The 27302-nt window shown below is 44.9% G+C and overlaps 1 protein-coding gene across 1 annotated transcript in view; it reads left to right on the top strand.

The window, feature by feature from the left end:
• The window catches only part of LOC144160036 (calcium-activated chloride channel regulator 1-like), a 31197-nt gene extending 4368 nt beyond the window's left edge, over nucleotides 1-26829 (top strand). The window contains exons 2-14 of the mRNA XM_077691656.1: nucleotides 702-929; nucleotides 1881-2178; nucleotides 4633-4739; nucleotides 5628-5801; nucleotides 9665-9792; nucleotides 11248-11362; nucleotides 18174-18401; nucleotides 19307-19606; nucleotides 22028-22246; nucleotides 22412-22694; nucleotides 23564-23740; nucleotides 24517-24807; nucleotides 26261-26829. Coding sequence (XP_077547782.1) covers nucleotides 702-929; nucleotides 1881-2178; nucleotides 4633-4739; nucleotides 5628-5801; nucleotides 9665-9792; nucleotides 11248-11362; nucleotides 18174-18401; nucleotides 19307-19606; nucleotides 22028-22246; nucleotides 22412-22694; nucleotides 23564-23740; nucleotides 24517-24807; nucleotides 26261-26829 — 3117 coding nt within the window. The remainder of the gene's footprint in view (nucleotides 1-701; nucleotides 930-1880; nucleotides 2179-4632; nucleotides 4740-5627; nucleotides 5802-9664; nucleotides 9793-11247; nucleotides 11363-18173; nucleotides 18402-19306; nucleotides 19607-22027; nucleotides 22247-22411; nucleotides 22695-23563; nucleotides 23741-24516; nucleotides 24808-26260) is intronic.
• Nucleotides 26830-27302: the final 473 nt, after the last annotated feature.

Here is a 27302-nt window from a genome sequence, read left to right as displayed (position 1 = left end):
GGCGAATTCGTTTGCAAGTCTACAAAGGCAACACCAAGGAACATTTACTGTCTGTAATCAAAGTGACAAAGTTCGAACTGCCCGCCGCAATCTTGCCGACTCGTTTTTCAGTACCAATCAACCTTCTCCTCAAGCTTTGCAAAGCTCGATAACTTGACCCCAACGTTAAAGTTGACATCTCCGGCAGCGGCAGCATTGGAGCCCAGGGGCGGGATTGCCGGGGAACTGCCGGCAACTTTTCTCCCCGGCTAATCTGCCGGCTGCCGGCAAAATAGCATCTGCGAAAATATGCCGGCAGGATAATCACGTGGTCTGGCTCAGCCAATGGGAAGGAACTGCCGGCAACTTTACTCCCAGACTAATCTGCCGGCTGCCGGCAAAATAGCCACTGCCTATATATATGCTTTCCAAATATTTTGAAATGTGACTTCCTAATCCAGTAGTTGAAAACGTTTTCCCTGCTCGTGGTTCCACCAATAATTAGTGAATATACAAACTTAATAAGGTACTCGATTGTTGTTCTCATGATGGACCACGCTGAACAATTGTTGATTTGTCATATTAGGTACCTTTATAATAAGCGTAATTACCAAACAACCAACCAGCAAGACTGAATAGTGTATTTAAAAGCTTAATCTGTATTTTCTACCCTGCCTCATGGCCATAGTTTTGCATCTGAACTTTTCCCATTACCCCAATAGGGTTCCCGGAGCAGAACCTCCATCAGCTCACGGCCGGTCACCAGCCTCTTCTCTCCTCTTCGCTGGAGCGCAATAGAAAGGATGCTGCTCGTAGCGAGTTCATTACTGTGTTTCCTGAGCGTGGCGTCATGCCTGCAAATAGACACTGAAGACGGTGGATACAAGGACATCAAGGTCTCCATCAGCAAAGACGTTCCTTACAACGAGTCTATCGTTGAAAACATCAGGGTAGGCCGAAAACTCCTCTTTTTGTACAATCTCAAGCAGCGGCATATTCGGGTGGTGAACACAACACACTTTGAGCTTTGTGTGTATGACGCCGCGAGGCTCGTGTGGCGCTGCAGACGTTAGGCCTCATGACGGCACGGTGGATAAAGAAGCATATTCGCAAATTTATTCAGCAATAATGGAACTGCAACCGAGCATCCTTCAATATGTAGCAGGTACAAGAAGAATTAAAACTGGATATTGGAAATAAAAGAGCAAATACACAGGGAATGAGTTGTGAGTTCAGCTAGCGAAACGACGAAAGCAATGTGGGTGCACGGTTGCAGGCTTACGTATATTGCTTCAATCACAGGCGCACGTTCATGATAGGCTGAAAATAGAACCGAATATTCGACGCGTTGCGGGTTTTTGACAAAACGCTTGCTGAACAACGTACCCTGACTTAGTATTTTGCAAGATTTTAAACAGTGTACCAAAATAATGCCGGAAATAAGGTAAAGTAATTCGTATAACCTTATGAGTATGTTCAGAGGATCTATGGCAATTATTAGTCCAGCTTTTTGTTAATTTTATTATTGTCTTTAACCCACCAAGAAGAGACTGATTTAAAGCATTCCAAACCATTTATACATTCAATCGACATATTTCCCGTTTGTGCGCGGAAGATGTGCCGGAACGTCAATTGAATGTTCAGTCTTGCTATTTTGTGTGACTGACAACTGAGGCACTCAGTCATAGTTGCTTTAAGGGAATTTCATCGGATCCCCTCCGTGTCTGCTCTTTTTATGCTCTGGGAGAGTACTTTATGTTCCCTTCATTGTAAAGTAAGCGAGACGCGTTATCTCAATCCCAGCTTTGTTCGGGCGCCCAAAGGACTTTCGTGTAGAGTACCAAAAATTAAAACCCCGTGGTTACCGTAGTCCCGCTTTGGAATCTCTCGCAAACCTGCAGGTGCTGTTCCAGTCATCATCGGAGTTCCTCCACCGGGCGACCAATGGACGCGTATATTTCAAGCACGTGATCATCGAACTACCCGACACGTGGCCCAAGAGGGACGGCGCACGCGCACTGTCGCAGAGTTTGTTCGACAAGAGCGACGTACGCATCGAAATGCCCACCAAAGCCCGAGGCGACATGCCCTTCACTCAACAACCGAAGCCTTGCGGCCAGCCCGGGGATTTTATACAACTTACACCAGGATTTCTGGCCCTAACACAAAACGCGACGGCACGGAAGGTGCTTAACCCAGGCAAGTTGGAATTTCTCCAGATTTAGGGATCCTTAGAGCGCAGCTGTATGTGTCTGTTTCCCCCCCCCCCCCCCCCCTTCTCGCACCCGTGAGGAACGGAAACTCGTGTACTTGGTCCGCAATCGTGTGGGCATTATGATTTACTCTTGATGGTTACCTACGGTGCTTGTCGGTAGGTGGCGGCTCCGTTTCTTGCGCGCCACAAAATTCTAAATGATAAAAAAAAACATCTTACGGCCTCTATATTTTAATAATTTATATTGAATATGAAAAGTGCCTTTACAGCAAATCAATATGCTAAAATGGGAAGCCGAGTTAAACAGATTGGGGTAAGCTTGGTCTGTGTAAGATGACTTCCGTGCATCATGTGTTGCACATCAAAGCATGACTACCTACGGAGGGAGTGCGGTTGCGGCCCCATTTGAAACTACTCTCCACGGCCGCCATTTCCTTTTCGACTAGTGTGCACTCCATGCCACACGCATCGTTTCTCTCCAACCTTCCACAGCAGCCTTGTATTGGCATAAAAATTGTGATTGATCCCTCTTTCATAGGAATTGGTAAAACACGAAAGTAAACGGTACGTTCACAGGAGCAGTTGAATATTAAAGGAACCTCCTTCATGTGCAAAGGGTTCGCGAGCCTGACCCTGCCAAACGAAGGGACGCCGACACGCAAGAAACAAAAAACAGAACCGGTGTATTCCGGGACATGAAAACCAAAAATGACATGCGCAGAAGCAGCAGCTTAAAACACATAACGGTCATGGGAACAATGCGACAGCGGAGGGTGCCTCAATTCACCCGCGTCCCCCGTACACCAATGCGCTTGCATCGAGGCGCCAACTGTCGGGGCTCATTAGCGTCATGATGCGCTAGTTCGCTTCGCCTCTCTTAGATGGCAGCACCATCTGAATGAGTTATAGGAAAGGACATAAGGCGCGTTCGTAGAGCAGCCCCCGTCTTTGTTCATAGCGCCGTTGGCAGACCACCACGTACCTCCCGTTGTGGCGAGAGGCGAGAGAGTTTGTGGGCTCGAATCCGGGCGCCGCCGCGTCAATGGCACTTTTTCTGGCACCGTCACTTCCATGACGGACATGACGTCACTGAGATCATGGTGTACCCGGGCATAAAACACTTTCGTGGTATACTGTGAAATAAACGCGTTCAACCACAAGAGTCCTGACATTACGCAATGCTGCGCTCTCCTCTGTGGCCCCATGTGCGCCGCACTAGAGCTTGCGCTGTGATTGTGTAGCTGCGCTATAATAAAACGTCATTCTTTCTACCATTCAATCTTGTGTGTCCGTAATTTGTGGGGTAGAGATCGGGCCATTGTCCTTAGAGTTGAATTTAGCAAATTCCCAATACAGCTAACCGTCAACAATGCAAACCCAACTAGGCCGACAGCTTCGTAAACTTACCCCTTCTCAGGGTAGAAGGGCTCTGACTTTTTATGATTGTTTGATTTTATTGAGTGAAACCGGTGTTTTTTTTATTTTCGAGCAGCGAAATGGAACAGTACTTGGATTGGGTGCGTGAAAACTAATTATATACCTTCCAATGCGTAAGCCATGGCTATATTTTCATCTAAAGAGCCAAAGCTTAGTGTCTTGCAACCAGCTGTTAATAAAGACCAGCCTTAAAACTGGTACTGCGTTAATACAATTGTAACGTCATAAACCCAGTACGTCACTTTCATACTTATTATGGTTAGAGTTTTGAACTCAAAATCACATGCTCGCAAGGTGCCGTTTGGTGCAGATCGAGCACCTACGCCCAAGCCCAATCAGCTTAAAAGTAATCCTCAGTCCATGGCCCTCCCCTTCAGCTCAACGCAAAGCACTAGCGGCGTTATTTGAATACCTGGAGAGATCGGCGTCACTGAAATGATGCAAAATACTACTGATATCGCGAAGTTCCTTGAACTGTTCCCACAAACTTCCCGATGTCTGCTTTTTTGTTTTTTCCTCGTTCTTCTGCCCTGCTATGTATAGGGCCTTTCTAGCCCTCCCCTACCAATTTCCCCCCGAGTAGTATGCCAGGGTTGAGATTCTGAGAAACCTCTCGGCTGTCTTGTTTAATGAAGAGCTCTCTCTCTCTCTCCCTCTCTCTCTCTCACTCTCTCTCTCTCTCTCTCTCTCTCTCTCTCTCTATTTCTCTCTCTATTTCTCTCTCAAAATGTCCTTGCACCGACAAATCCAGTCTCGTAATTTCCGCTACGCCATTGAAAGAGTTAAATGACGTGCTAAATAGGCCAGGCTATAAATGAGACGCTCATCTTCCCTCTTCAATGAGATCATCGTGAAAGGCCTAACGCAAGAAACTTGAACGTACATAATGAGGTAGCGCTTAACTGGTTTAAGTTCCGCATTCTTGGTTTCCAAACGAACCAAATTTTGACACCTGGGGCTCTAATATAGTTGTACTCATGACGCCGCAACGCATCTTACAGCTTACGTGTTCGTGCACGAATGGGCCCATTTCCGGTACGGTGTGTTCGACGAATACGGAAGCCTTGGCGACAAGAAGTATCCACTAACCTATTGTCACAAGGGAATGGTGAGTAAATGTTCGAGCCATCAACGATGCATGCAGCACACGGTTGAACGCCTTGAAGAGATAAACTAAAAATGAATAACCCTGTTGTGAAAAACCAACTCATTGAAAAAGGGAAAACGACTTAATAAAATGAAAATTAGGCCCAGTAAAGATTTGTTCACGCGTAGTTCTGCTTTGAACTTTAAAAAATAAAATGTCGTCTGTTTGTATTACAGATTCGTGCAATGGCAAAATAGTATCAAAAAAGATAATGGGATTTGCCCCTTGGCAACTAAAGAGTTAATTCTTGAATTTTTTATGTGCTCGCAAAAGGGAAAACGATGCATAGGAAAAGTCATTGAAAAACTCCACTCTGCATGCTAGCAACAGTACCAAACGTCTATTCATAGCTCTCCTTGCAGTGAAACAAAGGCCAATGAATTTCACAAATTTTTAACGTCATAGCTCTAGTATCAACCAGCACGTTACACCCTCCTGGCAGACGTGCGCAATGAAGGGGATTTAGCTGGAGTAAACAAGTCCTCATAATGTAGAAATATTTGCTGCGCCGAACGCAAGAAGAGCGACTTAAGTGCTACGCCGTGGCTCAGCGCTACACCTCTGCTATGCCTTTGCTATGCTTTGCCTTGCACCTTGCTACGTCTTGGTAAGGGCTATGCATTTACTCTGCCTTTGACCCACCATTACGCCCGGACTAGTCTCCGAAAAGAAACACCGCTAACGCTGGTGATAACCAAAGATGGCCGCAAACCCTCCTGCGAACCTATACTAGGCAGAAAAGGGCGAGTCACGTGCACGCGATAGAGCTTAAGCTCTTCGTATTTGTAAATTGTCTACGCTTTTATTTCTTTATGTTTATTGCGCCTAACTGAATACTTTTCCCCTCAGGTTAGGCTCAACGCCTGCTCGGAGAGGATAGTTTTCGTGGCTAGAACTCCCACCGGCGGGAGGTGCAAGATCGACACCAAGTGCCAGTTCGACAAGGACTGCGTCGTCACCTCACGCCAACCTGGCGAGGAGCCCGTCGAGTCTTCCGTGATGTTCATGCCCTACATCGCGAATGTGAGGGCGTTTTCGTGCTTTTTGAGTTGCCCGATTGCTACGCGCTTGTTTAATGAGAGCCTAGATCGACGTATTACAGCTTTTGTCAATTTGAAACAACCAGCCTTTGGTTAGTCACTCAGCTCCATTCCAGTTATGAAAGACGTTATCGAAGAAAAAAACGCGATAAATAATGAAAAGTTTCAAAATTGCCCTTTACATTGACGGAGTATGTGCAAGAGTGGCGCAGTATGCGCCAGCACTAAAAACAAGTTTCGGTGCGCTAGCTGCACTTAAATGACATTTAAGTGACATTTAAGAGACATCCAAGTGACATTTAGTTATATTTAAAAGACATTTAAGGAAAATTCAAGAGACATTTAGGTGACATTTAAGTGACATTCAAGTGACATTTAAACGATATTTATGCATTTAAGTGACGCAACCAAATGGAAGTAGAGGCCCCACTACAACCACCCTGTCATGTTTTTTGGCGCCGCCACTCACACATGCATGAGTCTGTGACGTCATAGAAAAATCGCCAGAGTGGATGGGGAGCGGCCACAGCTCTATAAGATATCTTTAACATCTCTATTCCTGCTAAAAGTTCGCGATAAAGTTGATATCATTGCCATCATTACAATCCAGTTTTTTTAAATGAACCAAACTTGTATGGCCTCTTCATGGCCGCTTGGAGCCTGTATGGCTCTTAATGGTCAAACTTCATGGCCCCTTTAATGGGTGATTCGAAAGTTTGTCAATGTTTCTTGCATTTTTTTCCCTGAGGAAAGCGTTTTTCGCGGGTTGAGTGGAGCTGAGTGGGGTACTGAAGCCAAATTCTTTCAAGTTAAACAAGGTAGTGTTCTGCATTCATGGCCTCTTTCACAAAAACATATGAAGTCAAGAGTTCGACGAAAGTTCGTTTTGTCAGGTATCTTGATGAGTTGATGAAGACGATGATGTGGTCACTGACCAACTAAAGGTGAAAACGGAGATGTTTCGGAACCCCTATGTGTTCCTTGATCATACTGTGATATTGGAAGTAGTTCGGAACGTCTCTGTTTTCCCCTTGGCTTGGTGAATGACCGCATCTTCGTCCTCAAAAATAAATGAAGCATTGGAAGTTACCTCCTACCAGAAACTCATATAAATCCCGTCACATAAACTTCGTGCCATTGAAGGTTGATTTTAATCGTTACTTCACTTCCTCTTGATCGCACTGCTTGAGTGTTAAAATGCAGTTAACACACTGATAACTCGGTTTTTAGCGTTCCCTTCATTACGTCTCTCCTGGCGTCATGTAGCGAAATATTTGAAAACTTTAAACCTATTTTGTTCTCCTTTAAAAATCGTCTTTTGATGCTGGAACACAGGAGAGAGTGCTAACAAAAAACAGGCTCTTTCAAATTAAACAAGCTTGTGTTTTGTTCTCATAACTCCTTTACGCGAGATGTGGGATCAGACAAACTGAATACGTTTCAGTCACTCGCCGTCACAAGAACAAAAGCAATGTCTCACCTTAAGTCGGAACTAGTCATTTTTCTATTGTGTAGTATGTATTTAAACCTGTCTCATGCCAAAGAGCCCTGACGTGCAAAGCATCCCTGCTAGGCATGCCAACTGCCTCATGTAAGAAGTGAGGAGCTCAGTGAAATAGATACGACTGGTGAACGTTTTAGTTCCAGGAAACTTTGATGCCGTTCTCTCCTCATAAACTTGTTCAAACCTACCTTGGATCAAGTCACACACCTGATCAGGCGTGGAACCAGGAAAACACGGGGTATGCGCGATGCCGACACTATTTGCCTTGTCGAAGCATTCATAATCTGAATAATTACATTAGCTATACCTTATGCTCCTCTCGGCAAGTCAGATTTTGAAAAGCTCGACGTTATCATTATGGAGGCCTACAAGCAGGCTGTCGGACTTTCCGTCACTACGGTCACCGACAAGATAATAAAGTTAGGCCTGCACAATACGACCGACAAGCTCGTAGAAGCCTATTTTTGAGCCCAAGATTGAGGCTGCAAGTCACGAGTACAGGGAGGATTGTTCTATCTCGTTTGGGGCTCACATTCCCTCTGCAGCGTCAGACATCTGAAATGAGAAATCTCCACATGAATATCAGAAAACAGCCGTACATTGCTCCGCTCTCTCAAAACATGCACCCTGCGCATCACACTAGGCGCACAGAGGCAAGATCCAACGCCATCTACACACACTACGGGAAGGAAGCAACCACAGCCCGCACGGACGCATCTTTCTATCCCGGCATAAGAGCAATGACAGCAGTGGTTGTCCAGCACAATAAGCACGTCAGCAGCCTAAAATTAGCCGGACTCTACCCATTACAAGCGGAACGAGCGTCCATCGCTCTCGCCATAACGCAAACTAAAGCCACGTAGCAAGCATACCGTAACTTCTGATAGCCGGTCAATTAACCGGACAACCCGCCAAATCATCTGCCAGCGTCCACCAGACAGATCCAGCATGATCGTATGGGCACCCGCCCACTCATCCGTCCCGGGCAAAGAAATCACCCACCTGTTGGCCCGAGAGCTATCCCGCCGGGCTCCAGGAAGCCAGCAGGATAGGCCATCCCCATTTATCGCGTATCGCGAAATAACTGAACAATATAAGTTAGAATGCCTCATATATCCTGCGCCGCACAGCCACCTAGCGAAAGAGGAGGAACGGCAGCTCTGTGCACTCCAAACGAATACCTTTCCTCGTCCCACTAAATGCCATAAATTGACCCCCTATATACTCCCCACAATCCCCCGGGACGCTCTTTTACATGGTAGGGGGCTGCGCCCACGCCCCACTACATTCGGGAAGTCCCCCGCTTTCCACTTACGAGCTTTGGGAGAGAGCTCTGACCAGCTCTGACATCAGTGATCAGCGCCTGCTGGTGTTGAGGGCCGTTGAAAATGGGAAAGCTAAAGGAGTCTTGTACTCTTGAATCCTCCTCATTACTTTTCGAAATAAACACGTCTACATTCCCTCTCCTTCTAATGAGTAAAGAGTGCCGTCATAGACTCAAACACATCCGGCCGGGCGGATAATGCAATCATGCTTAGTCAACGAGTACTGAGACGCTAGGGGCTACACGCCTCCTATCGTATCGAGCAGTTATTTTTCCTTTGCGCTGCACAGAGGGCTCTACAGTCCCTACCACCATGAATTTTTTTATATCAGAGAGAAATACGTTTTTGAGAAAATAAACTCCTTATTCTGAAACCATTCTCCACTCCCACCTCCAGTCGAGGAGATCCTTGAAAGCGATTGTTTCATTTAAAGGCATCGCGCTATCCTCCACTCAACCGAGTTGAGGAAACAATGGGGCTGGAGGACAGACTCGGAATTCGGGCGTAGGTATGCCTTGGCGAATGTAATAAGCGTACGTCGACAATTCTGCCCAGCCTTTAAACAAGTGTACTATAGAAGAAAAAATAACACCGGAGTTATTGAGCCTATATGTCTTCCAATCAGTGGTATATTTGACTCAGGTGTTGAGCGTTTTACTTTTTCTGGTATTCAAAAGCAAAATAGAATATCAACAGCTTAGTCTTAAAAAAAAAATTGCTCAACTGAACACGGGTGCAAGTTTTCTCATTTTATTTGATACAAGGAAGGATCTTTAACAAGAGATACGATATTTTAGTCGGTAATAAAACATGCTCAGGGAGTGCACAGCCACCAGGGGTTTTAGATGCAACTATCTAAGAACTGTAAGCCAAGTTTATGTTGCGCGTTTCGTGTGTCCTGGCCCGTCATACGGACCTTAGCAAGGCCAACGACTCTGTTCCTTCGCCGACTACCCATAACCTAATAGCGCTCACCTTGAGGTTCAAGTTTCTGTTGTTGCTACAATTTCATGATAGGTAAGCCAGTTTTGTGACCAGAACAATGGAGTCCGTCGCCATAATCCACTTGCCCCGAACAAGCAGAACGCGCTCTGTCAACAAAGGTCGACCTGGGAAGTGATCAGTGGGAACGCCGACTTTAAAAGGTACGTGAACATCAGAACTGTACCTAACTATAAATTAAAAGAAAGAATAATTAAAGTAGGGATTTCGTGGATAATGATCCGGCACTACTGTACTGATAGCCTTGCTATGAAAATAGTTGTATGCAGCATCAGCAGGTGGCAAAAAAAAAAAAACAATTCCTCCTCACTTTTTTTTGTGCCCAGTACAATGCGATACGGCGTTGGGATTTCCTTTTTCTGGTATCAGGGGCAAGCTGAGTGCCGTCAGCCAATCGGAAAAGGATATCGGTAAAGATGTAACAATGGATAACGCTCGCTGCAGCTTCACACGCGCAGAAAAGGCAACGCTTACATAAAGCTCTATTTCGAGTAGAATTTCAGGGCATAAAGGAATTATATGCTTGTTTCTAGGCACTGAAACCAAAGTTGTTGGTGTTCTTGTTGTTCTTGTTCTCATTGTTCTTGTTCTTGTTCGTGTCGTTGCTGTTGCCATAGTAGTTGATAACCCATATTGAAAGGCCAGAGAAAAGGATTAGAGTGAGAAAGCTTGGCAGTCAGTTGTCAAACTGCTCCAATAGTACGGAACCGCTGCTACAATTTTCATCCACAGGATCACTGCTTGTTATCTGCGAACTTGCTGCTCCGCAACTCATCTCAATGCTCTATAAAAGGAGAGTCGATAGTGGGGAGGGAGGAGTTGGGCGGACGTATCTATACTATGTGGCTCGTTCTATTGGATGTGGCCGTAAACGGTGTGAGTTAGCAGACGGTGCCGGCTACCGACGCCCGTAGATGTGGTTGGATGGGTTGTGGATGGGTCGTCGTTACATAAAATCATGTTAAAAGACAATTGTGATTACCACGTGGCGCTTAGGTGGAGTGTTAGACAGTATGACGCCTATTGTCGAGCAGTCATAGACCTTTCTCACTGTCCACCTAGCTTTAAAATGCAATATCCGCCGTGAGAGGTGTTGAAAGCCACGAGTGCTCGCTGTCGTCCACTTTGTTCTCGGTTTACGCGTGAGCCGCGCTGAGATTGGTAAAACAAAACGTATTTATGACGGGTGACTGGGGCTCCCAACCCCGCTAACGCATTATTAATACTAGTTTTCGAACATTACAGTTGGAAGGGCAAAACTAGCAAACGTACATATAATTAATACATTAAACCAGTGGGTACTACGTATTGATGCTAGTAATAACCTGACCGGATTCCGTTGCGGTTCGTCGGATCTCACTTAAGGTTCCGTGGTCCTCCGTGCTTATTGCTTGTGGAATTTAGTGCTTCGGATGTGACAACCGACAACTGCTTAAAAACTACCGGCAATCCATTGAATGGCCGAGCCTTGACTTCACACGCTTCCACTTCTTCCGTGACGATGATTTCTGTAGTTGCTTTGTCCACAGGGGGAGTGGGTAATATAACAAAGAAATGACCTTGCCATCACGGACGCGTGTCTACCTTCCCATTCCCAGTCTACCCAGGCCGGATACGTCGAAGAGGATTGAAGTTACATTCCAGGAGGAGCAGCAGAAGGAAGACCTTGCCCAGCGCGTCGTACTCGTTCTGGATGTATCGGGAAGCATGGATGTAAGCGTTGCTTTCCGAACACTTGACAAACTTCAGCACGTGAACGTCGAACCATGTTCTTAAGTAAAGGGGCGGGATTTTTTGAACTCAGCCGAGAGTTAGCAAAAGAAAATACAAATGAAAGGATAAATATTGCACATGTACTCTTATACGCATTGTTGGTACACGTGTACTCGTGTACCCATGCCATCAGAACAATTTGGAATATATGATGTTGATTTTTTTTGTGTATTTAATGATACTGCAGGCCCTTCTCATGCCCATTCGACTGAACATAAACACATAGGTTCAAATAAAACATACAACTCAGCAACGCATCATTACTGCTTGGCGTAGTTTCGAAACACACGACAGACTTAAGTTGAAGAAATATCTATGCAGAAGACACAAAGGGGTACGCACACGGAAAAGCAATCACAGTGTATTTAAATTTTAAAATACGAAAGTTGAAGCAAAATATTCTTTTCCAGTACAAGGATACAAAGAGCACTTATGAATTTTAATGTGACTAATCGGTTGCCTTATACTCTTACTGGGATGTGCTCTCGCTAACATTTGAAAGACTCTTCGAGGTACATTTCCCGCGACGACTTAAAGTGCCGGTAGTAAAGCTGGTAAACAAGCTTTAAGCTAGATATAACCCTGCGCTGTTCCAGTTTCTTAAGCTTTGCGCTGTTGCGTAAAATGTTTACCTTTTGTGACGAGTCTAAACAGAATAAATAAAGCATAGGGCTAAGCTCTGTACTCTTTCATTTTTAGTTTTATTAATCAAGTATTGTTGCTACCTAAGGTCTCCAAATAACATCAGCGTATTCCAACTATGGTCGCACTAAGCCTTTGTAATCATTTAATTTTACAGCAGGAGGGGTTTACGCAGCTTCTCTCGCAAAAGTGCCAGTTTCTGTAGTGCATCCTGCCACATGAGTGTGCTGCCTAACTATTGAAATTTATCGATTATGTTCGTGCTAGCCTTACGTAAAGCATTAGCAAAGTCAAGGGGTCTGTGTTTCTAGCTGAAAGCAATACAAGTTGTCTCAGGAGTATTCATTCTTATTCCTCACAATGTACACCGTATCTAAATTCAATGCGAAGCATTGTTTAATTAACACGCATTAATTGCTTAACACTCATCATTGTTTAATATTCATTATGATGGCAAACTGCTTTCCGTATTTAATGCGCGACATTCTTTGCCGAGCATCCCTACAGCCGAGACCGTGTAACGCCCTGCATTTCCACAATAATGTAGATTCCTCTAAAGTTCCAAATGTAGTCATTAAAATAGCGTAAATGAAGATACTTGGTCGAACTAAATTTGGAAAAATTTTAAAAATGCGTAAATATAAAATATGGGAAATGGCAAACCGTATAACGCCCTGCATTTCCACGATAACGCAGATTTCGTGAACGTTCCACCTGTAATCGTTATTATAGCGTAAAAGGAGATAACTGGTAGGGGGGAATTTTGAAAAAAGAAAAAAAATATAAAAACTTAAAAAAATTGCAAACCGTGAAACTCCCTGCAGTTCCACAATAATGCAGATTTCACGAGACGAAATTTACAAATGTAATCGGTGTATTAGTGTAGATGGAGATAATTGGTGGAACAAAATTCTGGAAAACTACAAAATATAAAAAATATAAACAATACGGAAAATTGCAAACGATACAACGCATTGCGTTTCCAGAGTAGCGCAGATTTTGCGGAAGTTCCAAATGTAACCGTTGTAATAGCCTAAATGGACATAATTGATGGAAGGAAATCTGGAAAAAAGAAAAAAAGTAACGCAAATATAAAAAAATTGCGGAAACTCGCAAGCCGTATAACGCCCTACATTTCCACAATGCAGATTTCGCGAAAGTTGCCCCTGTAATCCTTCTAATAGGGTAATAAATGGAGATAACTGGTCGAACGAAAATTTTAAAAACTAAAAAATAAGAAAAATTTAAAAAAATTACGGGAAAAGGTGAACCGTGTAACACCCTGCATTAGTAAGGCGGATTTCGAGAAAGTTTCACCTGTAGACGTGATAATAGTGTGAATGAAGATACTTCGTCGGAGAGAGTTTAGAACAACCAAAAAAATTGGCTGTAAGGAACTTACACTGAACACAAGCCGCACAAGAATGATAACCATTAGTAGACAATTGTCGGAATTTCTTCAAAATTTCTTAGATGCCATTCTAGTCATGTCGTTCAGTGCCGATTGCGAGTAGTTTTGTAATAACGTTTGTGTGAGGGACGACAGGAAACGCCTTTAAGAAATCTAGAAATATAGCGTAGTTTGGCCATTTAGATTTTGTGTACTAATTATTTCAACAGTTGTTTCAGCTTGTTAGGTTATAGTCGATAAAGTACATATAAAGCCATGCTGGTTAGGATAAAGCAAATTATGATATTCCAAGTGCGTAACAATATCCTTATAAATAATGCGCTCGAATAGTTGACAGCAAGTGCTCGTTAAGGAAATGGGCCTGTAGTTGATTTCTAAAGGCGAGCCAGATTTATGCACAGCAATAATTTTTGCCGAACGCCAATCATCCAAAATGGTCGTAGTTTCTAAAGGGGCGACGTAAAGTTGACGTAAATATTTAGCCACCTATAGAGCATATCTAGTCAAAAAATATTTGATAGTGAATTTCTTCGTACCTAGTTTATGCAAAAGGCTTGGAGAACCATCCAAAGTTCTTTTTACTTGAGGAAAACGACAATAAAAACATGATGGCAATAGAGCCTCCGAAGTTGTGTTCGAGAACACGGGTTTGAAAAAAAGTAACCATTTGGTTAGAAATAGTTGCTGCGTCAGATATACTTTTGCCTCAAACGTTTATCTCTGAAATGCGTTGTTTATTTTTTGAGAGATACCGCCAGAACTTATTGGGCTTTTTGTTTATAATTACTTCAGAATACCGAAAAAAAAATGTTGTGCCGGTCGCGTTTTCGCTCTCATGTTAGAAATAGGGCTTGAAACTCACTTGTGTTATTGATTTTTGTTTCAAATGAGATATTTTTGTGAGAACCATGGTTGTTATCTATTAACGCGTTTCCTTTCTCACGGGAAATATTATCGCTCGGAAAATCGAACAATTATTTTAAAGTTTGACCACACTTTTTTTAGCGTGTCCGCTTTCGCAAAAAGCGACAGAACCCGATTTTAAATTCTTTAATACACCATTATCGTTCGCGTGGTCGTAACCTCTGACAAGAATTCAGGACGGCTGAGTAAAAGAACGTCTACCCGAGACAGGACATGGCATCGCAAACACCTTGCGATCCGATATCCCATCTTCAACACTTACGGAAGAGCCTTGATGAGAACTACTAACGAATGTAATGCCAAGGAGAGAAAATAACGAGTCAACAACAATGGTAGCGTAGGAAAATTGTTGATTTAGGTTAAAAATTGAAAGCGGTCGGGCGCAGTACATCAGCCCTTTTGGAAGGTTGTCCATTATGGGAAAAGTCCGACCAGTCTACAACCGGCAAACTCAAGGCTCCTGGGACTATAATACCCGACCCGGAATTGGAATTTTCAGTGAGATAATCGTGCGCTGGTTGTGTGGCTTGGCTGAAGCCTTCGGAGGTCTGTACACGCCACGTACGAGTATGGCTTTTCCAGGAACCTAACTTTGCATTATATACTTCTCTGGTTATTAATGCCACCCAAAAGAGTGAATGGAATACCGTGCTTAATGACGACAGCTACTCCCGACCTCGTGATTCTTTATGTTTACGAATTAGCTGATAAGAAGAGGGTAGGACTTCCGAATCCTGCACACCTGAGTGCAACTACGTTTCTGCAGCTATGAAGACATGAGGATAATAAGAAGATATTACATCTCCGAGTGACCTGGAATTATTCGCTACGCACTGCAAATTGAGCAAAACAACTCCAAGCATTTTGACTGCAGACTGTCATTTTTATCGGGGCTTCCTGCGGTCATACGGTCCGGATCAGAATCACCCGAGTCATGGCGCGCCTGCGCAGCAGTTCATGTAACCTTTGCCCGGCAGTTTAAAAATTGGTCCCAAACTTAAACATTGTCGTCTGACTTCAATTTTTCAATATAGGGTGAATGATTTTTCTCAATTGGCCTCGCACGTTACCACGCAAGCCACGTTCCCTTTTTAAAGTCTTCCCAAACTGAAATCTCCTTCCTGTTAGCTTAGAACGTGATGTCATTATTCTAATCTCGTCATAAAAATCAGGGAGCTTTAGCGTAACCGGTCGGTTTATCGCAGCAATGTTTTAAGCCCACCCTGTGGATGCGCTCGATTGAATTCACTTCAACCCCAAGCAACTGTTTATATTTATCTTGTTTAAATCGTCTTACAGAGATTTCTTTTCTTCGTTCGGTTCCTCGCTTGAGCAATCAATTATAACATTTTTTGGAATAAAATTTTGAACTTCGTCAGTCTTAGCTGAGAGCTTTTGCACCAGATCTGCCGCCCTCTTGCAGATTACCTCCTGATCGGCCAGCTTGTCCTTACATTCTTCAAGCACACTAGCTGTTTTTTTACCAAAATTTCCTTTCGTGTACCTCGCCTATAGCAATAACAATCGGCTTCAGGTTGGCGGAAAGCGCGGTGAGCGTGTTATTGGTCTTTGTTGGTCTTTTAAATTTTTAATGAAAATTAGGCTATTTGCGGCAGTCTGATTTTTAATCCGACGGCTAACTGGGACTTAGCTCCCAGTCTCCAGACGTTAACAAAAGCAGTTTAATAACGGGCAAGCAATCGCATAACGAAGCGATCAGACTCTGTGGGCTTCGCAGCACGCTCAAAGTATGTGAATCATCCCTAATAAAGTGGACAGGATTGTCCTCCCAAACCTGCGCGAAAAAGTAGAAGTGAACGAGCATCCGTCCACAAGCGGGGCTGTAAAGTCCGCGGAAATGCTCTAGAAGATGGCTTCCGGTTTCCTGCCGAAACTGGGGAGTTTCCGCTGACGTCAGACTGCTGAGGAAATTGTGTCGGAGCAGCACTTGAGGCGCTCCTTTCGGCATCGTGAAGACAATCTGGCGCAGGCGCGGTAATACTTGCTTGAAATGAAGGAATTTCAGCCGCTCGTCCCACGACAGGATCCACCCGCAGCATGGTAATCTAGGCGAAAATGTTAAAACCGTTCCACCCAATGTGAAAGCTGTCGGAAGCGCAGAGCAGTGGTACGCTATAATGGGCTGTGGGACCGGTCCCGCAAAGTCTACACAAAGTCCTCCAGGCTTGCAATACCCGGTGGAGGTGGCGGTGTATGCTGACGATGTGGCACTCTGTACCCATGGCCCCACCAAAGACTGCCACACAGTCAAGGCGTGCCTCCAGGAGGCTTTGGGAGCAGTTGCAGCCTTCCTAGAGAGCCGTGCACTGGACTGTAAGCGGGTGAGCTCCCTTCCGAGCTCAAAATATCCCCAGTGCATTTCCTTTCCCTTTCCTCTCCCGCAAACCACAACCCCCCGCTCTCCCCCCCCTCTTCCTATAATGGGCTGCGGGTCGTTATCCGCCCACTCTTACCACCCATCACGCTCTTCACCACCCTGTCTGATTCCTTTCCTGATGAATTCAACGGAAGTTTATCCAAAGCATTTTAAATTTCCCGCCTCCGCAATGCTCGCGCGCCCCCTGCCGGAAACTGCGCTATTGTAAAAAGCAACCTAATGAGCTTTCCTAACTAAATGAACGCGTTCGATGCCGGTAAATTACGTATATTTTACGTCAAACGTACCTACAGTTTTCTTTGGGCTAAACAATGGAGAGATGTATGAGAAGCACAAGGGGTTCACTATTTTGGAACGCTTATAACTATATCAAACTGTGGCTTTCGAAGCCTCTGTGGGACGCCGCGACGACAGAACGCCGCGTGGCCCTACTTGGAACCAGCGAGCGAGCCACGACGACAAGGCGAGCCCCTAAAGTTGTATGCACTTTAAAGTATTTCGTGAGCGTCCATCCAACGCGGTACTTCTTCGGCCGTCAAGCCCTTGGCAACTTTTACGGTTACAATAGTACTTCCGCTTTGAAGACAAGCCTATATGCTTACTCTAACTGCCGGGATTCCAGTGCGTGCACAAAATGGCTGAACATTCTTCGCAATTGGTGAACATCCTCCTGCTCATTACTACAATAAATGTTTCTCTCTCTCTTTCTCTCTCTCTCTCTCTCTCTCTCTCTCTCTCTCTCTCTCTCTCTCAGCATTTTTATACATTCGAAAAGGCGTCTCTTTCAGTTTACTCTAGGTGAAGAGAGTGCGTAAGAGGGGGTGGGGCACACAGAGGCACTTTTTTCTTCGTTTGATGATTGATTCATTTGTCAATTCAACCTTAACCTTAACGCAAAAGCGTAAAAAAAGCCGCCTTCTCCCTGATCCTCGTTTCCTGCCCTCAGCTTGAGTTTGCAACACTAACTCACTGAACAGGTGAACCATTTCAAGAGGTCTAGTATACACCTTTTAAGAACGCAATACTGCGAGCGTAGCAAGCTTTCAACTTGAACGCCATCTTCCCGTGAGAACTTCGTAGACAAATCTAGGTTATTTGGGTTCATAAAACTGTCTTGACCATGATGCTGTACTCAAACAAAATTTCCTTTCAATGCTAACTTTGCAAGTAAACTTCGCCTAATAAACAGACAAGCCATTTTGGTCGGCTAATCATAAAATAATTGTCAATAGTGTGATGTCGTAATATTCTGGGCATCTACTTGCTCTTTCTGAAGGTAACCCTCCCTGTTGGATAGGCTGGTCAGTTCATTTATGTGCACCGATCATCACTTTTTTCTTACCCTCATTTACAAACACTCCCTCTCACTCGTGCAGGATTACGACCGGCTAAAATTCCTCAAAGACGCCGCAACTCGCTACATAAACGACATCAAAGACGGCACACAACGATTGGCCATAGTCACTTTCAGTAATTTTGCAAATGTCGCTCACCCGTTGATGCCGGTGAATGCAAACACACGTGAAGGATTCCTGAAGAAGGTCCGAGGGCTCAAAGCTTATGGACCAACCTGCATTGGATGCGGCCTCCAAAGAGCCCTACGGGTAGGTTGACAATTCTAGCTTGCATTATTTCCTACACTGCCCCTTGTGAGAGTGCTATCCCGTCATCATAGCGATCACGTACACTTATGCATCTAAGCTCATGCAGAAGGTCGGTAATTTTTTTAACATTTTGCAAGCAGACGTTATTGTTTAACATTTGGGCAGCGACTCCCCGAGTATAACCAATGCAGCTATGAAGTGCTGCGTGCTCCCGAAGTGATTATCGTCCCGAATACCTAAGTGGCTAAGCTAGACAGGTCCAACCTCGTTGGGATACTAACAGCACTCCCTCACCAGAGAAGGATCTGGCCACCCTGGGGTAGCAGTTGGTCTCCCCACCTACCATTATTGACCAATGCAACTCCTAGCCCTCCATGCGTAGCAGCTGTAGAACACCCGACCAAGGCGGTGGTCATGCCAGCGATACAACAGAGGGGCAACAATCTCTGGGTCTGGACAGGCCGACTTTAGAAATTGACCCTAGCAACGTTCAGTGCGCGAACCCTTTCTAGCGAGGGATGCTTATCAATACTATCAAGAGAGCTTTCGGACTTCAGGGGCGATAGGCGTAAGACAGGTTACAAGTGTAGGTTAAAATGCTTCGTGTGACTACCTAGCGGGTATATTTTGTTAAACCGAGTGGCTCAAGAAAAAAAAAAAGAGCGCCGGGTGCGATTCTTAATCCACAGAGAAATAAGATTAAATAATCCTATTTCTCTGCGGAAGTAGAAATAGGGAGATAGGATAGAATCTACCGTGAAACTGCAAATATGCAATTCTGCTGCTGACGGTTCCCTTTTTATTTCTTTGATAGCTGTAAGGAAAAAAAGGGAAACACAAAGTTTTTGTAGTTGTGTTTTTGGAACGTGATCGCTTGATTTGCATGGCTTTTTAACTGGTTGTAGCTCCTGAACACAACCAGCGAGAGGCCAGAAGGGGCCATCATCGTCCTCATGAGCGATGGCGAAGAAAATCAAGTGCCGGACATCCTCACCATGAAGCCAAAGGTCGAGGAAGCGAAGGTCACGGTCAACACATTGGCTCTGGGTGCCACGGCAGACCACAAGCTTGAGGAACTCGCAATTGCAACGAAGGCAAAGGCATACGCTTTCAAGGATCTAGAGGGAAACCTTGGTTTGGAATTGGAAACTGCCTTCGTGGAGGCCACGACTGCTCAGGTCGACCATATCCAGAGGGCCCAGACGGTATGCGTTCGATGGAGGTGTGAAATTCTTTGTTGCAGTAACGATGGTAGAAATTTGTCTTTTAAAACGACAGAGAGGAAGCAAATACTACATTTACATAGAAATGAAATGGCGCAACGTGGTACCGGAAAGGTGACGAGCCGTCTCCTTTCAAGCAGGTCACATTAGTCTTCATTATAAAACGTTATGTGCTAGTGGAGTGTGCTCTAAACTATTTCGGGGCTGAATGGTCCACATAACGTGATATTGGACTTACGGAGCTGAAAGGTCTGATATATTCAGGAAGATACACGGAACCCTCCTCATGACAAAGTACTTGACAAAAAGTGGCCACTTATCTGCTTCATCATCATCACCATCATCATCACCATCATCATCATCATCATCATCACCAGCCTATCTACGCCCACTGCAGGGCAAAAGCCTCTCCCATTAATCCTAAATTATCTCGGTCCCGCGCTAACTGCCCCCAATTTATCTCCGCAAACTTCTTGATCACATCTTCCCCTCTAACTTTCTGCCACCCTTCCCAACGCTTGTCTTTTCTAGGGAATCAGTCTGTTACCCTTAAAAACCAACGGTTATCTTGCCTTTGCACTACGTGGCCTGCGTAGTTCAATTTCTTCTTATATTTTCCCTAATACGTCCTTAACACGCGTATCTGCTTTCTTCACTGCAAAGGTCGTTGAAAGACGACAATGTTCTGCCGCCCCCCCCCCTACATAAGCCCTCGTCTCTCCCCCGCCCACCTGCGATGCTCTTCTTTTACCCTTTCTGTCCTGGCAGGTAGGCTCGCTTAGCTTCTCGGTCACTAACGATAAGCGCGTTGCGCGCCAGGTCTGCTTCTTCTGGCCTCCGGGTATGCGTAATATTTAGTTGTTTCTAAGATGTACTTAATATTTCGTTGTTGCTCAACAATGTGGCCAAGTATGAACATTACAACCACATGTAGATGTTTAGAAATGGCTGTGCGTATATAAACGTCTTGTTCAACATTTGACTTAATTTTGCCCGGGCGGCTGAATCGAAGGATAGGCATGCAAACAAACCCAAATATCCGCCTTCAAGCAGGACAAGGAACACGGTCGTAGTTTAAAAAACAGGCTCCAGTGTAAGCGATGCCTTGTTATTTTTTGTTCCCTGAATGGAGTCCCCGAATGGGGTCCGAAACTCTTCCTATAAGCCATGATTTGCGAATAAGACAAAATGTTTAAAACTGGGATTGACTGAAAAGTATTTGTGACCTATTTTAAAGCCATAAATTTAAAGTAGCCGCCCTTAGCTCATGCATTTCAAAATATACCATTCAATGGGTTCAAAAATGGTCCTGGCTGTCATGCAAATAAAAACGCGCGAAACCCTGCTTCTGCGCGGTTGTTTGACGCTCATACCAATTTCATAAGGCAAAGTGTGATTAGGTCATTGAATTAAAACGGCTTTCTTAAAGCAAAACTAGCTGCGCCTAGGATCTCCAAGATCATCTCCGCCGACCGACCGGGCGGAGACCAACAATTTTCAGCGTACAAAAAAGTTGACAAAAATAAAACAACACTCTAGGGATCTCCATATTTAGGGATGAGGCGACATTTTATATTGTACTTGATAATACACCTTCACAGCATTGCGTATGTGTTCAAAGGTGAAGACGACCTTAGGGGGTCATTGTGAGCCCGATCTTTGCAACCTGCCTTCCCCACATTCAGTCTTGCACGTGGAAACATGGTCATCTGCGGAAGGAGTATAGCTAGAGCCACATCATATACTTCTCTCCACCGCCGGCTCCTCTGCCCCTTGTTAGAGCGCCAAGAGCCCTAGTGCACCATATAGCCGCTTTTCGTCCAGCATAAAGACGCACACGCAGATACACGACACGAATGCGTTTTCACAAGTACCAAATGATGTTTCATGAATAAATACTATACATTTGTTTTATGCGGTGTACCAAGCTTGTGGAAGCTTTGATGGATTTCGTAGTGTAACAACGTGACTGCGGGAACAAGCCATTGAACATAGGACATGGGGATGAACAGAAAAATAACTTACTTAAGGTGACTTGCACGTAGCAAGCCCGTGATGCGACGTATACATTAATACAAAACTCTCTCACACCTTTCTTTCTCTCCACCACCACACGTAGAAGTGTTATGCTCAGAGTACGCTTACCTTGAGGAAGTTCTGGAGCAGTAGCATTGTGATTAATAGGTCCAGTTTAGCGCAAATAACGAGACACAGCAGCGCAGCACACATGAGGTCCAATCATTCCGGCGGATGCGGTTCCCTGTTACGGAGCCCGGTAACAATGTTGGAGGTAATCAGGGGAGGATCCTTTAGAACGTATGTGTTAGAAGAGAGATTGCCTGAAGCCAGACTGCCGAGGCATATCACTTATCCTGTATCCATGCGTTGTTTCTGTCCCCGCAGCTTGTGGACACTGTGGAGGTATTTCAGAAGAAGTTTGAAAGGGAATTCCAAATCGACGGCGGAGTGGGAAACGAAACCGTGGTCGTCGTGAAACGTAACAGCCCTGAAAGATTTCATTTGAAGGCATGGCTGGTGGATCCCTACGGAAACGTGTGCCAAGCGTGCAAGGAAACACGTGACACCACCGGCACACTCATCTCCATCCCAAACCCCGCTAAGGTAAAGTAATCTTGCACTTGCTAGAAGGACCAGGAAGGCCATCATTTTGAGGTATCAATTCCAGTTAGCCTCACCGACCACATTGGTGGAGTGGCTAAAGCATTCGCCGACTTATGTTGATGTTGATTATTTCTGAAAATATTGATCGCTTTAACATTCTTGCAGGTAGGGACATGGAGGCTTCACCTGGAGACTAACAGCACGGAGGATGTTGATGTGAGCGTTCAGGTCAAGTCCCAAGCCAGAAAAGATGGCGGCGAGCCGATTCGCGTGACTTGCGAGGTCGGAAACATACTTGTTGGCAAGCCAAACGAAGCGGTCGTGTATGCAAAAGTTACCAAGGGCAAACAAGTGGTCTTGAACGCCGTAGTCCAGGCTGAGGTCTCCGGTCCCAAGGTTGATGGCCAGACTCACAAATCGACGTTCTTTCTCCACGACGATGGACGGGGTATGTGAATCTTACCTTCGTGTGCGCTCGTGAACTGATTTAAACAGAAGAATGCAGCGCCGTTAACAATTTCAAACAGTGGCTTGCTTTCCCCGGTGACATCCTGAAGATTTTTTACTAAGAATTTAATACAGTTCCCCATTTCATTGTTTACAGTCCTTGGATGTGCACAACGAAATGAGAAACAGTCTCCATTGGTCGGGTTTGTCGCACATATTGGCTTTAGCCGTAGAAGCTATCTCGTTCAAAAATCAACTCACCTTTTATTTCCGGAAATGAATCTGCAGTAGTGTGAATTTTAGCAGTGCTGTCTACATATATCCTCAAACAAAGGTATGACACCAGAACAAGTTATAAAACTGTATAAAACTGTATCACGGGCATTGTGTAGGCCATGGTAGAAGCGTCGGGAACATTTTGTAAAATGCCCGGTAAAGCTTCCACAACAGCCTTGCTCAATTCGTCAAACTCGCTACAATTCTTAATTCTCATGCTAGAGGATACGTAACCATAAGCTGAAATCTTGAGGACCACCTGCGTAGTTCCTACTGAGGAAGAAATTTTCAATTATTTACGTGTTTGGGACTACGGCTCTTAAATTCCTTGCTCCAAAGAAATGATCGGAAGATCACTGTTGAGCAGATTGTATGCGACGACCGAAGAACAGAAACATATTTACCAGTTAAATGATGGTTTTTAATGAACTTGCAACAACCTTTTTGAATGGCTAACAGCGAATAAATTTTCTTAGCTTCCACCCACCCATGCGCATGTGCACTTTGAAAAAAAGGTCAACTGAGTATTTAGCATTTAGCGCATTGCTGAACTAGTGTTTTGTCGGCATGCATGTTTTCCCTCCTTCAATACAGCTCCTGACAATCATGCCGACGACGGAACGTACAGCGGATATTTCACGAAGTTTGTCGGCAAGGGCAGATACGCCGTCTCTGCCCACGTATCGAACCAGAATGGGACTCGACTTGCCGATCCCTTGGGAGGCTCTGGAAGCTTCTTCAGCACAGCAATGTTCACGCTGACGTCTACAGGTGGGTCGGAACAAAACGCAACTCCTTTCCTAGCATTGGTAGTATAAGTATACTACTAAAGCTAATTTGCGTGCTCAAAGAAGCGCAGGACATTTAGCGTGTATCACAAGTGTACAAACGGGCCTTTCGCATGATCCCGTGAACTATTTGTTGGGAATTTTGATAGACAATTTGAAAAAAAAAAAGAACAGCGCGAAGTAAAGCGAAGCATGAAAATGCTAGCCTTACCGTCTTTATTTAACGTCACATTATTTTTGTTATAGGACGAATAATGTTTTCTATCTGCTTGGTGTTATGAAGGGGGCGTAATTGACCATGTCAATGTTTTATTCGGGAATTAGCCTATTTATTTTATTTTTGTTATAAGACGAATCATATTTTATAACTTCTTGGTGTTATGAAAGGGGCGTATATATATATATATATATATATATATGTATATATATATATATATATATTTATATATTTACAGAATCAAATTGGGAATGATGGGCTCGTCGAACTAAAATAGAAAAAACGGTAGGCAGTCAAGACAGCCATTGAAAGCAAAGCGGAGATTTAGGTAGGTCATTCATTACCATTGACACAGACACAGATCTTTGAAAGAAAGTGAACAACACGCCCCACCCGGTGGGCATGTTCGTGTTTCCTCTGTGTTCTCTCCCTTTCATCGCATTTTGTTAACACCCATCTCATGGTCGTAAAAGGTCGGTCGTTAGTAGCCCTGACCTCTTCAGTTCTAAACCATCGTTCCTTCCCTCACCCCCACTCTCCAGTGGAAAGCGTTGATGCCGCTTCCGAGTATCCTCTGGATGACTTCATCGTCGTCAACATTACCTCCGAAGGCGCGAGCGTAACCTCGTCTGGACTGTGGCAACCCGTGGATGATTTCCAAAGGGTGGCGTCCGGAGGGTCCTTCCAGGTCACCGCGGACATTGTGGAAAAGCAGGTGCCTCCCGGGGACATCCGGGACCTCAGCGTGGCTGACGTGCAACAGGGAAGTAACGGGACGCTCCTGGTGCAGCTCACCTGGACCTGGCCAGGAGCGCACTTGACAGCAGGGAAAGGTGAACGCACAGCATCTATTGTTGAACTTACTGATTTTATCCCCTTAAAGCCACGTTATTTCGAAAAGATGGCGCTTCTTCGCACCAATTACGTATCCTATCGAGTTCTTTCGGTGTTTCCCTGGCACAGTGCTTCAGACACTGGCAAGCAGTAAAGTTCATAACTATAAATAAAGCAGGAATGTTGCAGTGAAGAGTTGATAATAGTGCGTTGTAAAGGGCATCCATAAATCACGGGCGAGAAGTACGTACGCCCTCGGACCTGACTGGGCGCACAAACAAGCACGCACGCCCAAACGCATCCACACGCACACACACACATACGGTCAAAATTGTCCCTGGACACTCCATTATACAACGGGAGCGAGACTGGTAGAGACAGTCTGGGACGGGTGCGTAAGGCGGAAAGAGAGAGTGAGCCCCACCGGTTCGACTTCCCGCCCCCTAGCAACTAGATAAGTATAGCGCGCGAACGCAACGCCACCACCACGGCTTAGCTTGACGTCACCCGTGTTCGCCCTCGCTGTGTCGGTCTCTGTTCTTTTGTCACTCTGTCCGCAGGTCGACAGCAAAAATTTTGTAAAAATATCTTTCCTGTTGCTCGATCAGTGATAAATAAAAGGGGCATATTAGCTGCATCAGACACAAGACAACTAAAATAAATACAGTGGTTTAGCCCTTGCAAGCTGAATATGGGCTGTGAGTGCTAGCCGGACTGTGGATAAACGTTTAACCACCCGGAGACGTGGAGCCCAGTGGCGTGCATTAAAATCTATAGTCTGGTCTTCCGCAACACCAGGAGTAGACCTTCAGCTGATAAGGCTAAACCAAATTACAAGCACCAAAAACCGCGCGAACGACGGGGCCAAGAAGGACGACACCGCACCGTCCTGTTTTTTTCTTCCTTGTCCCACCCATTGCGCTGTTCCTGCTGTCTTTAATTATGTACCAACCAGCCAAAATTTGTTTCTTGCCGGGTTACAGCGTAAATAAAAAGGGCTCCAGTTAACGAAGTCAAGATGTCAGTGGTACAGTACTCTGTGAAGACTCTAATGGAACTTCACCACTGTAGGATAACAGTGCTTTCTTTGTAGGTAAGGAGTACTGGAGGAACTAAACTCCAAAAAAAAACAGTGTGAATTGCAACTCACCGGCACACAATATTATTGCAGTTTTAAGTGTAAAAATGGTAATAAGGGGGTTAAACGCATGTCACAAGAAGTATGCTTCAAAGGAAGGTGAAGTATTCACCTTACTTACATGCTACATGTTGTTCTCCGTCACTGTTTGAGCTGCTTATTTGACAAGTTATGGTGACCATTCTTCTAAACTTGTTATTAAGGGATCCCTAATATTAAATTTAATTTTTTGTGAGCAAAAAAATAGGAACACCTCAGGGCCAGTATTTACGTCTCACGACAACTAACGTCTCTGGTTTTACTCCTCTTCACAGCCTCTGCTGTCGAGCTTCGAGCAAGTGATGATTACACAAATCTGAGATCAAGCTTCGACAACCAGACAGAAATCACCAACGCCAAAGTTGTGGTCGGAAATCTTGACCCGCTCCCGTCTGGTGCCAGGCACGTCGTAACGGTCGCCCTTCCGGCTATCTTCGCCACACCTCGAAGCGACGGCGAATCCAACTGGAGTGTCTACATTGCCGCTCGTGTTAGAAACAGTGACGGCCTGAGTTCCGACACTTCAAATATCGCAGTTGCCTCGTACACTCCTCCCCCCGTTACAACTACGGTGGCTATTACGACCACAACCCCGGCTACTACAACAACTGAAGTTAGCACCACACAAGAAACCACGACGGAAGAGGTCATGGCAGCGCAAGGAGTGAGCCAGCCATCCAAAGTGGTCCTGTCCTCCTGGGCGTGGATTTTAATTGGCGTTGCGGCCGCGTTTGTCGTCATTATCATTGTGGTCGCAGTGGTGATCAGAATGGATCCGAACAGGCGAGGGATTTACCGCATCTTTGTGACCCGCTCAAGAAAACGACAAACAACCACCCCGTAGTCCGTCGCATTGAACGCTTGTTTAAGAGAGCGATGTTCTTTTGTTGTTGTTATCCGTTATATCCATCTATGTATATCTTTCGTTACATACTTACGTATGGCGCGTTGTTTCTGATGTTATCATGGTTAATAAAGCATGATTACATGAAGACAAACACTTTTTTCCCGCAGTATTACATGATTCCTAAGGGCCTTGAACGAAGGCTCTTAATGTTGCAGTATCGTCTTTGCGCGCTGTATCGCCTGATGGGAACTACAGCTGCTCCTCGATGAGGTTGTAATTTCCCTAAGGAGCTATATTTCGTCAAACATTCATTTACCCAAATCGCAAACGAAGAACAAAGTCATGGTACAATTTTCGAGCACTAAGTAAATATCTACGAACGATCTAAACCTATACCGGTACATGGTTTATACGACAAAGATACACTCTTGAACACCTTCTTCGTTATCGGTGCGTGAACTGTCTTCTCC

Source organism: Haemaphysalis longicornis, unplaced genomic scaffold (genome assembly GCF_048455015.1).
Source record: "Haemaphysalis longicornis isolate Haplotype H1 unplaced genomic scaffold, Haemaphysalis longicornis Haplotype H1 scaffold_10, whole genome shotgun sequence".
NCBI classification, from domain to species: domain Eukaryota; kingdom Metazoa; phylum Arthropoda; class Arachnida; order Ixodida; family Ixodidae; genus Haemaphysalis; species Haemaphysalis longicornis.
Note: the sequence above shows the minus strand (reverse complement) of the source record. Positions and strands in the feature narration are given on the sequence as shown.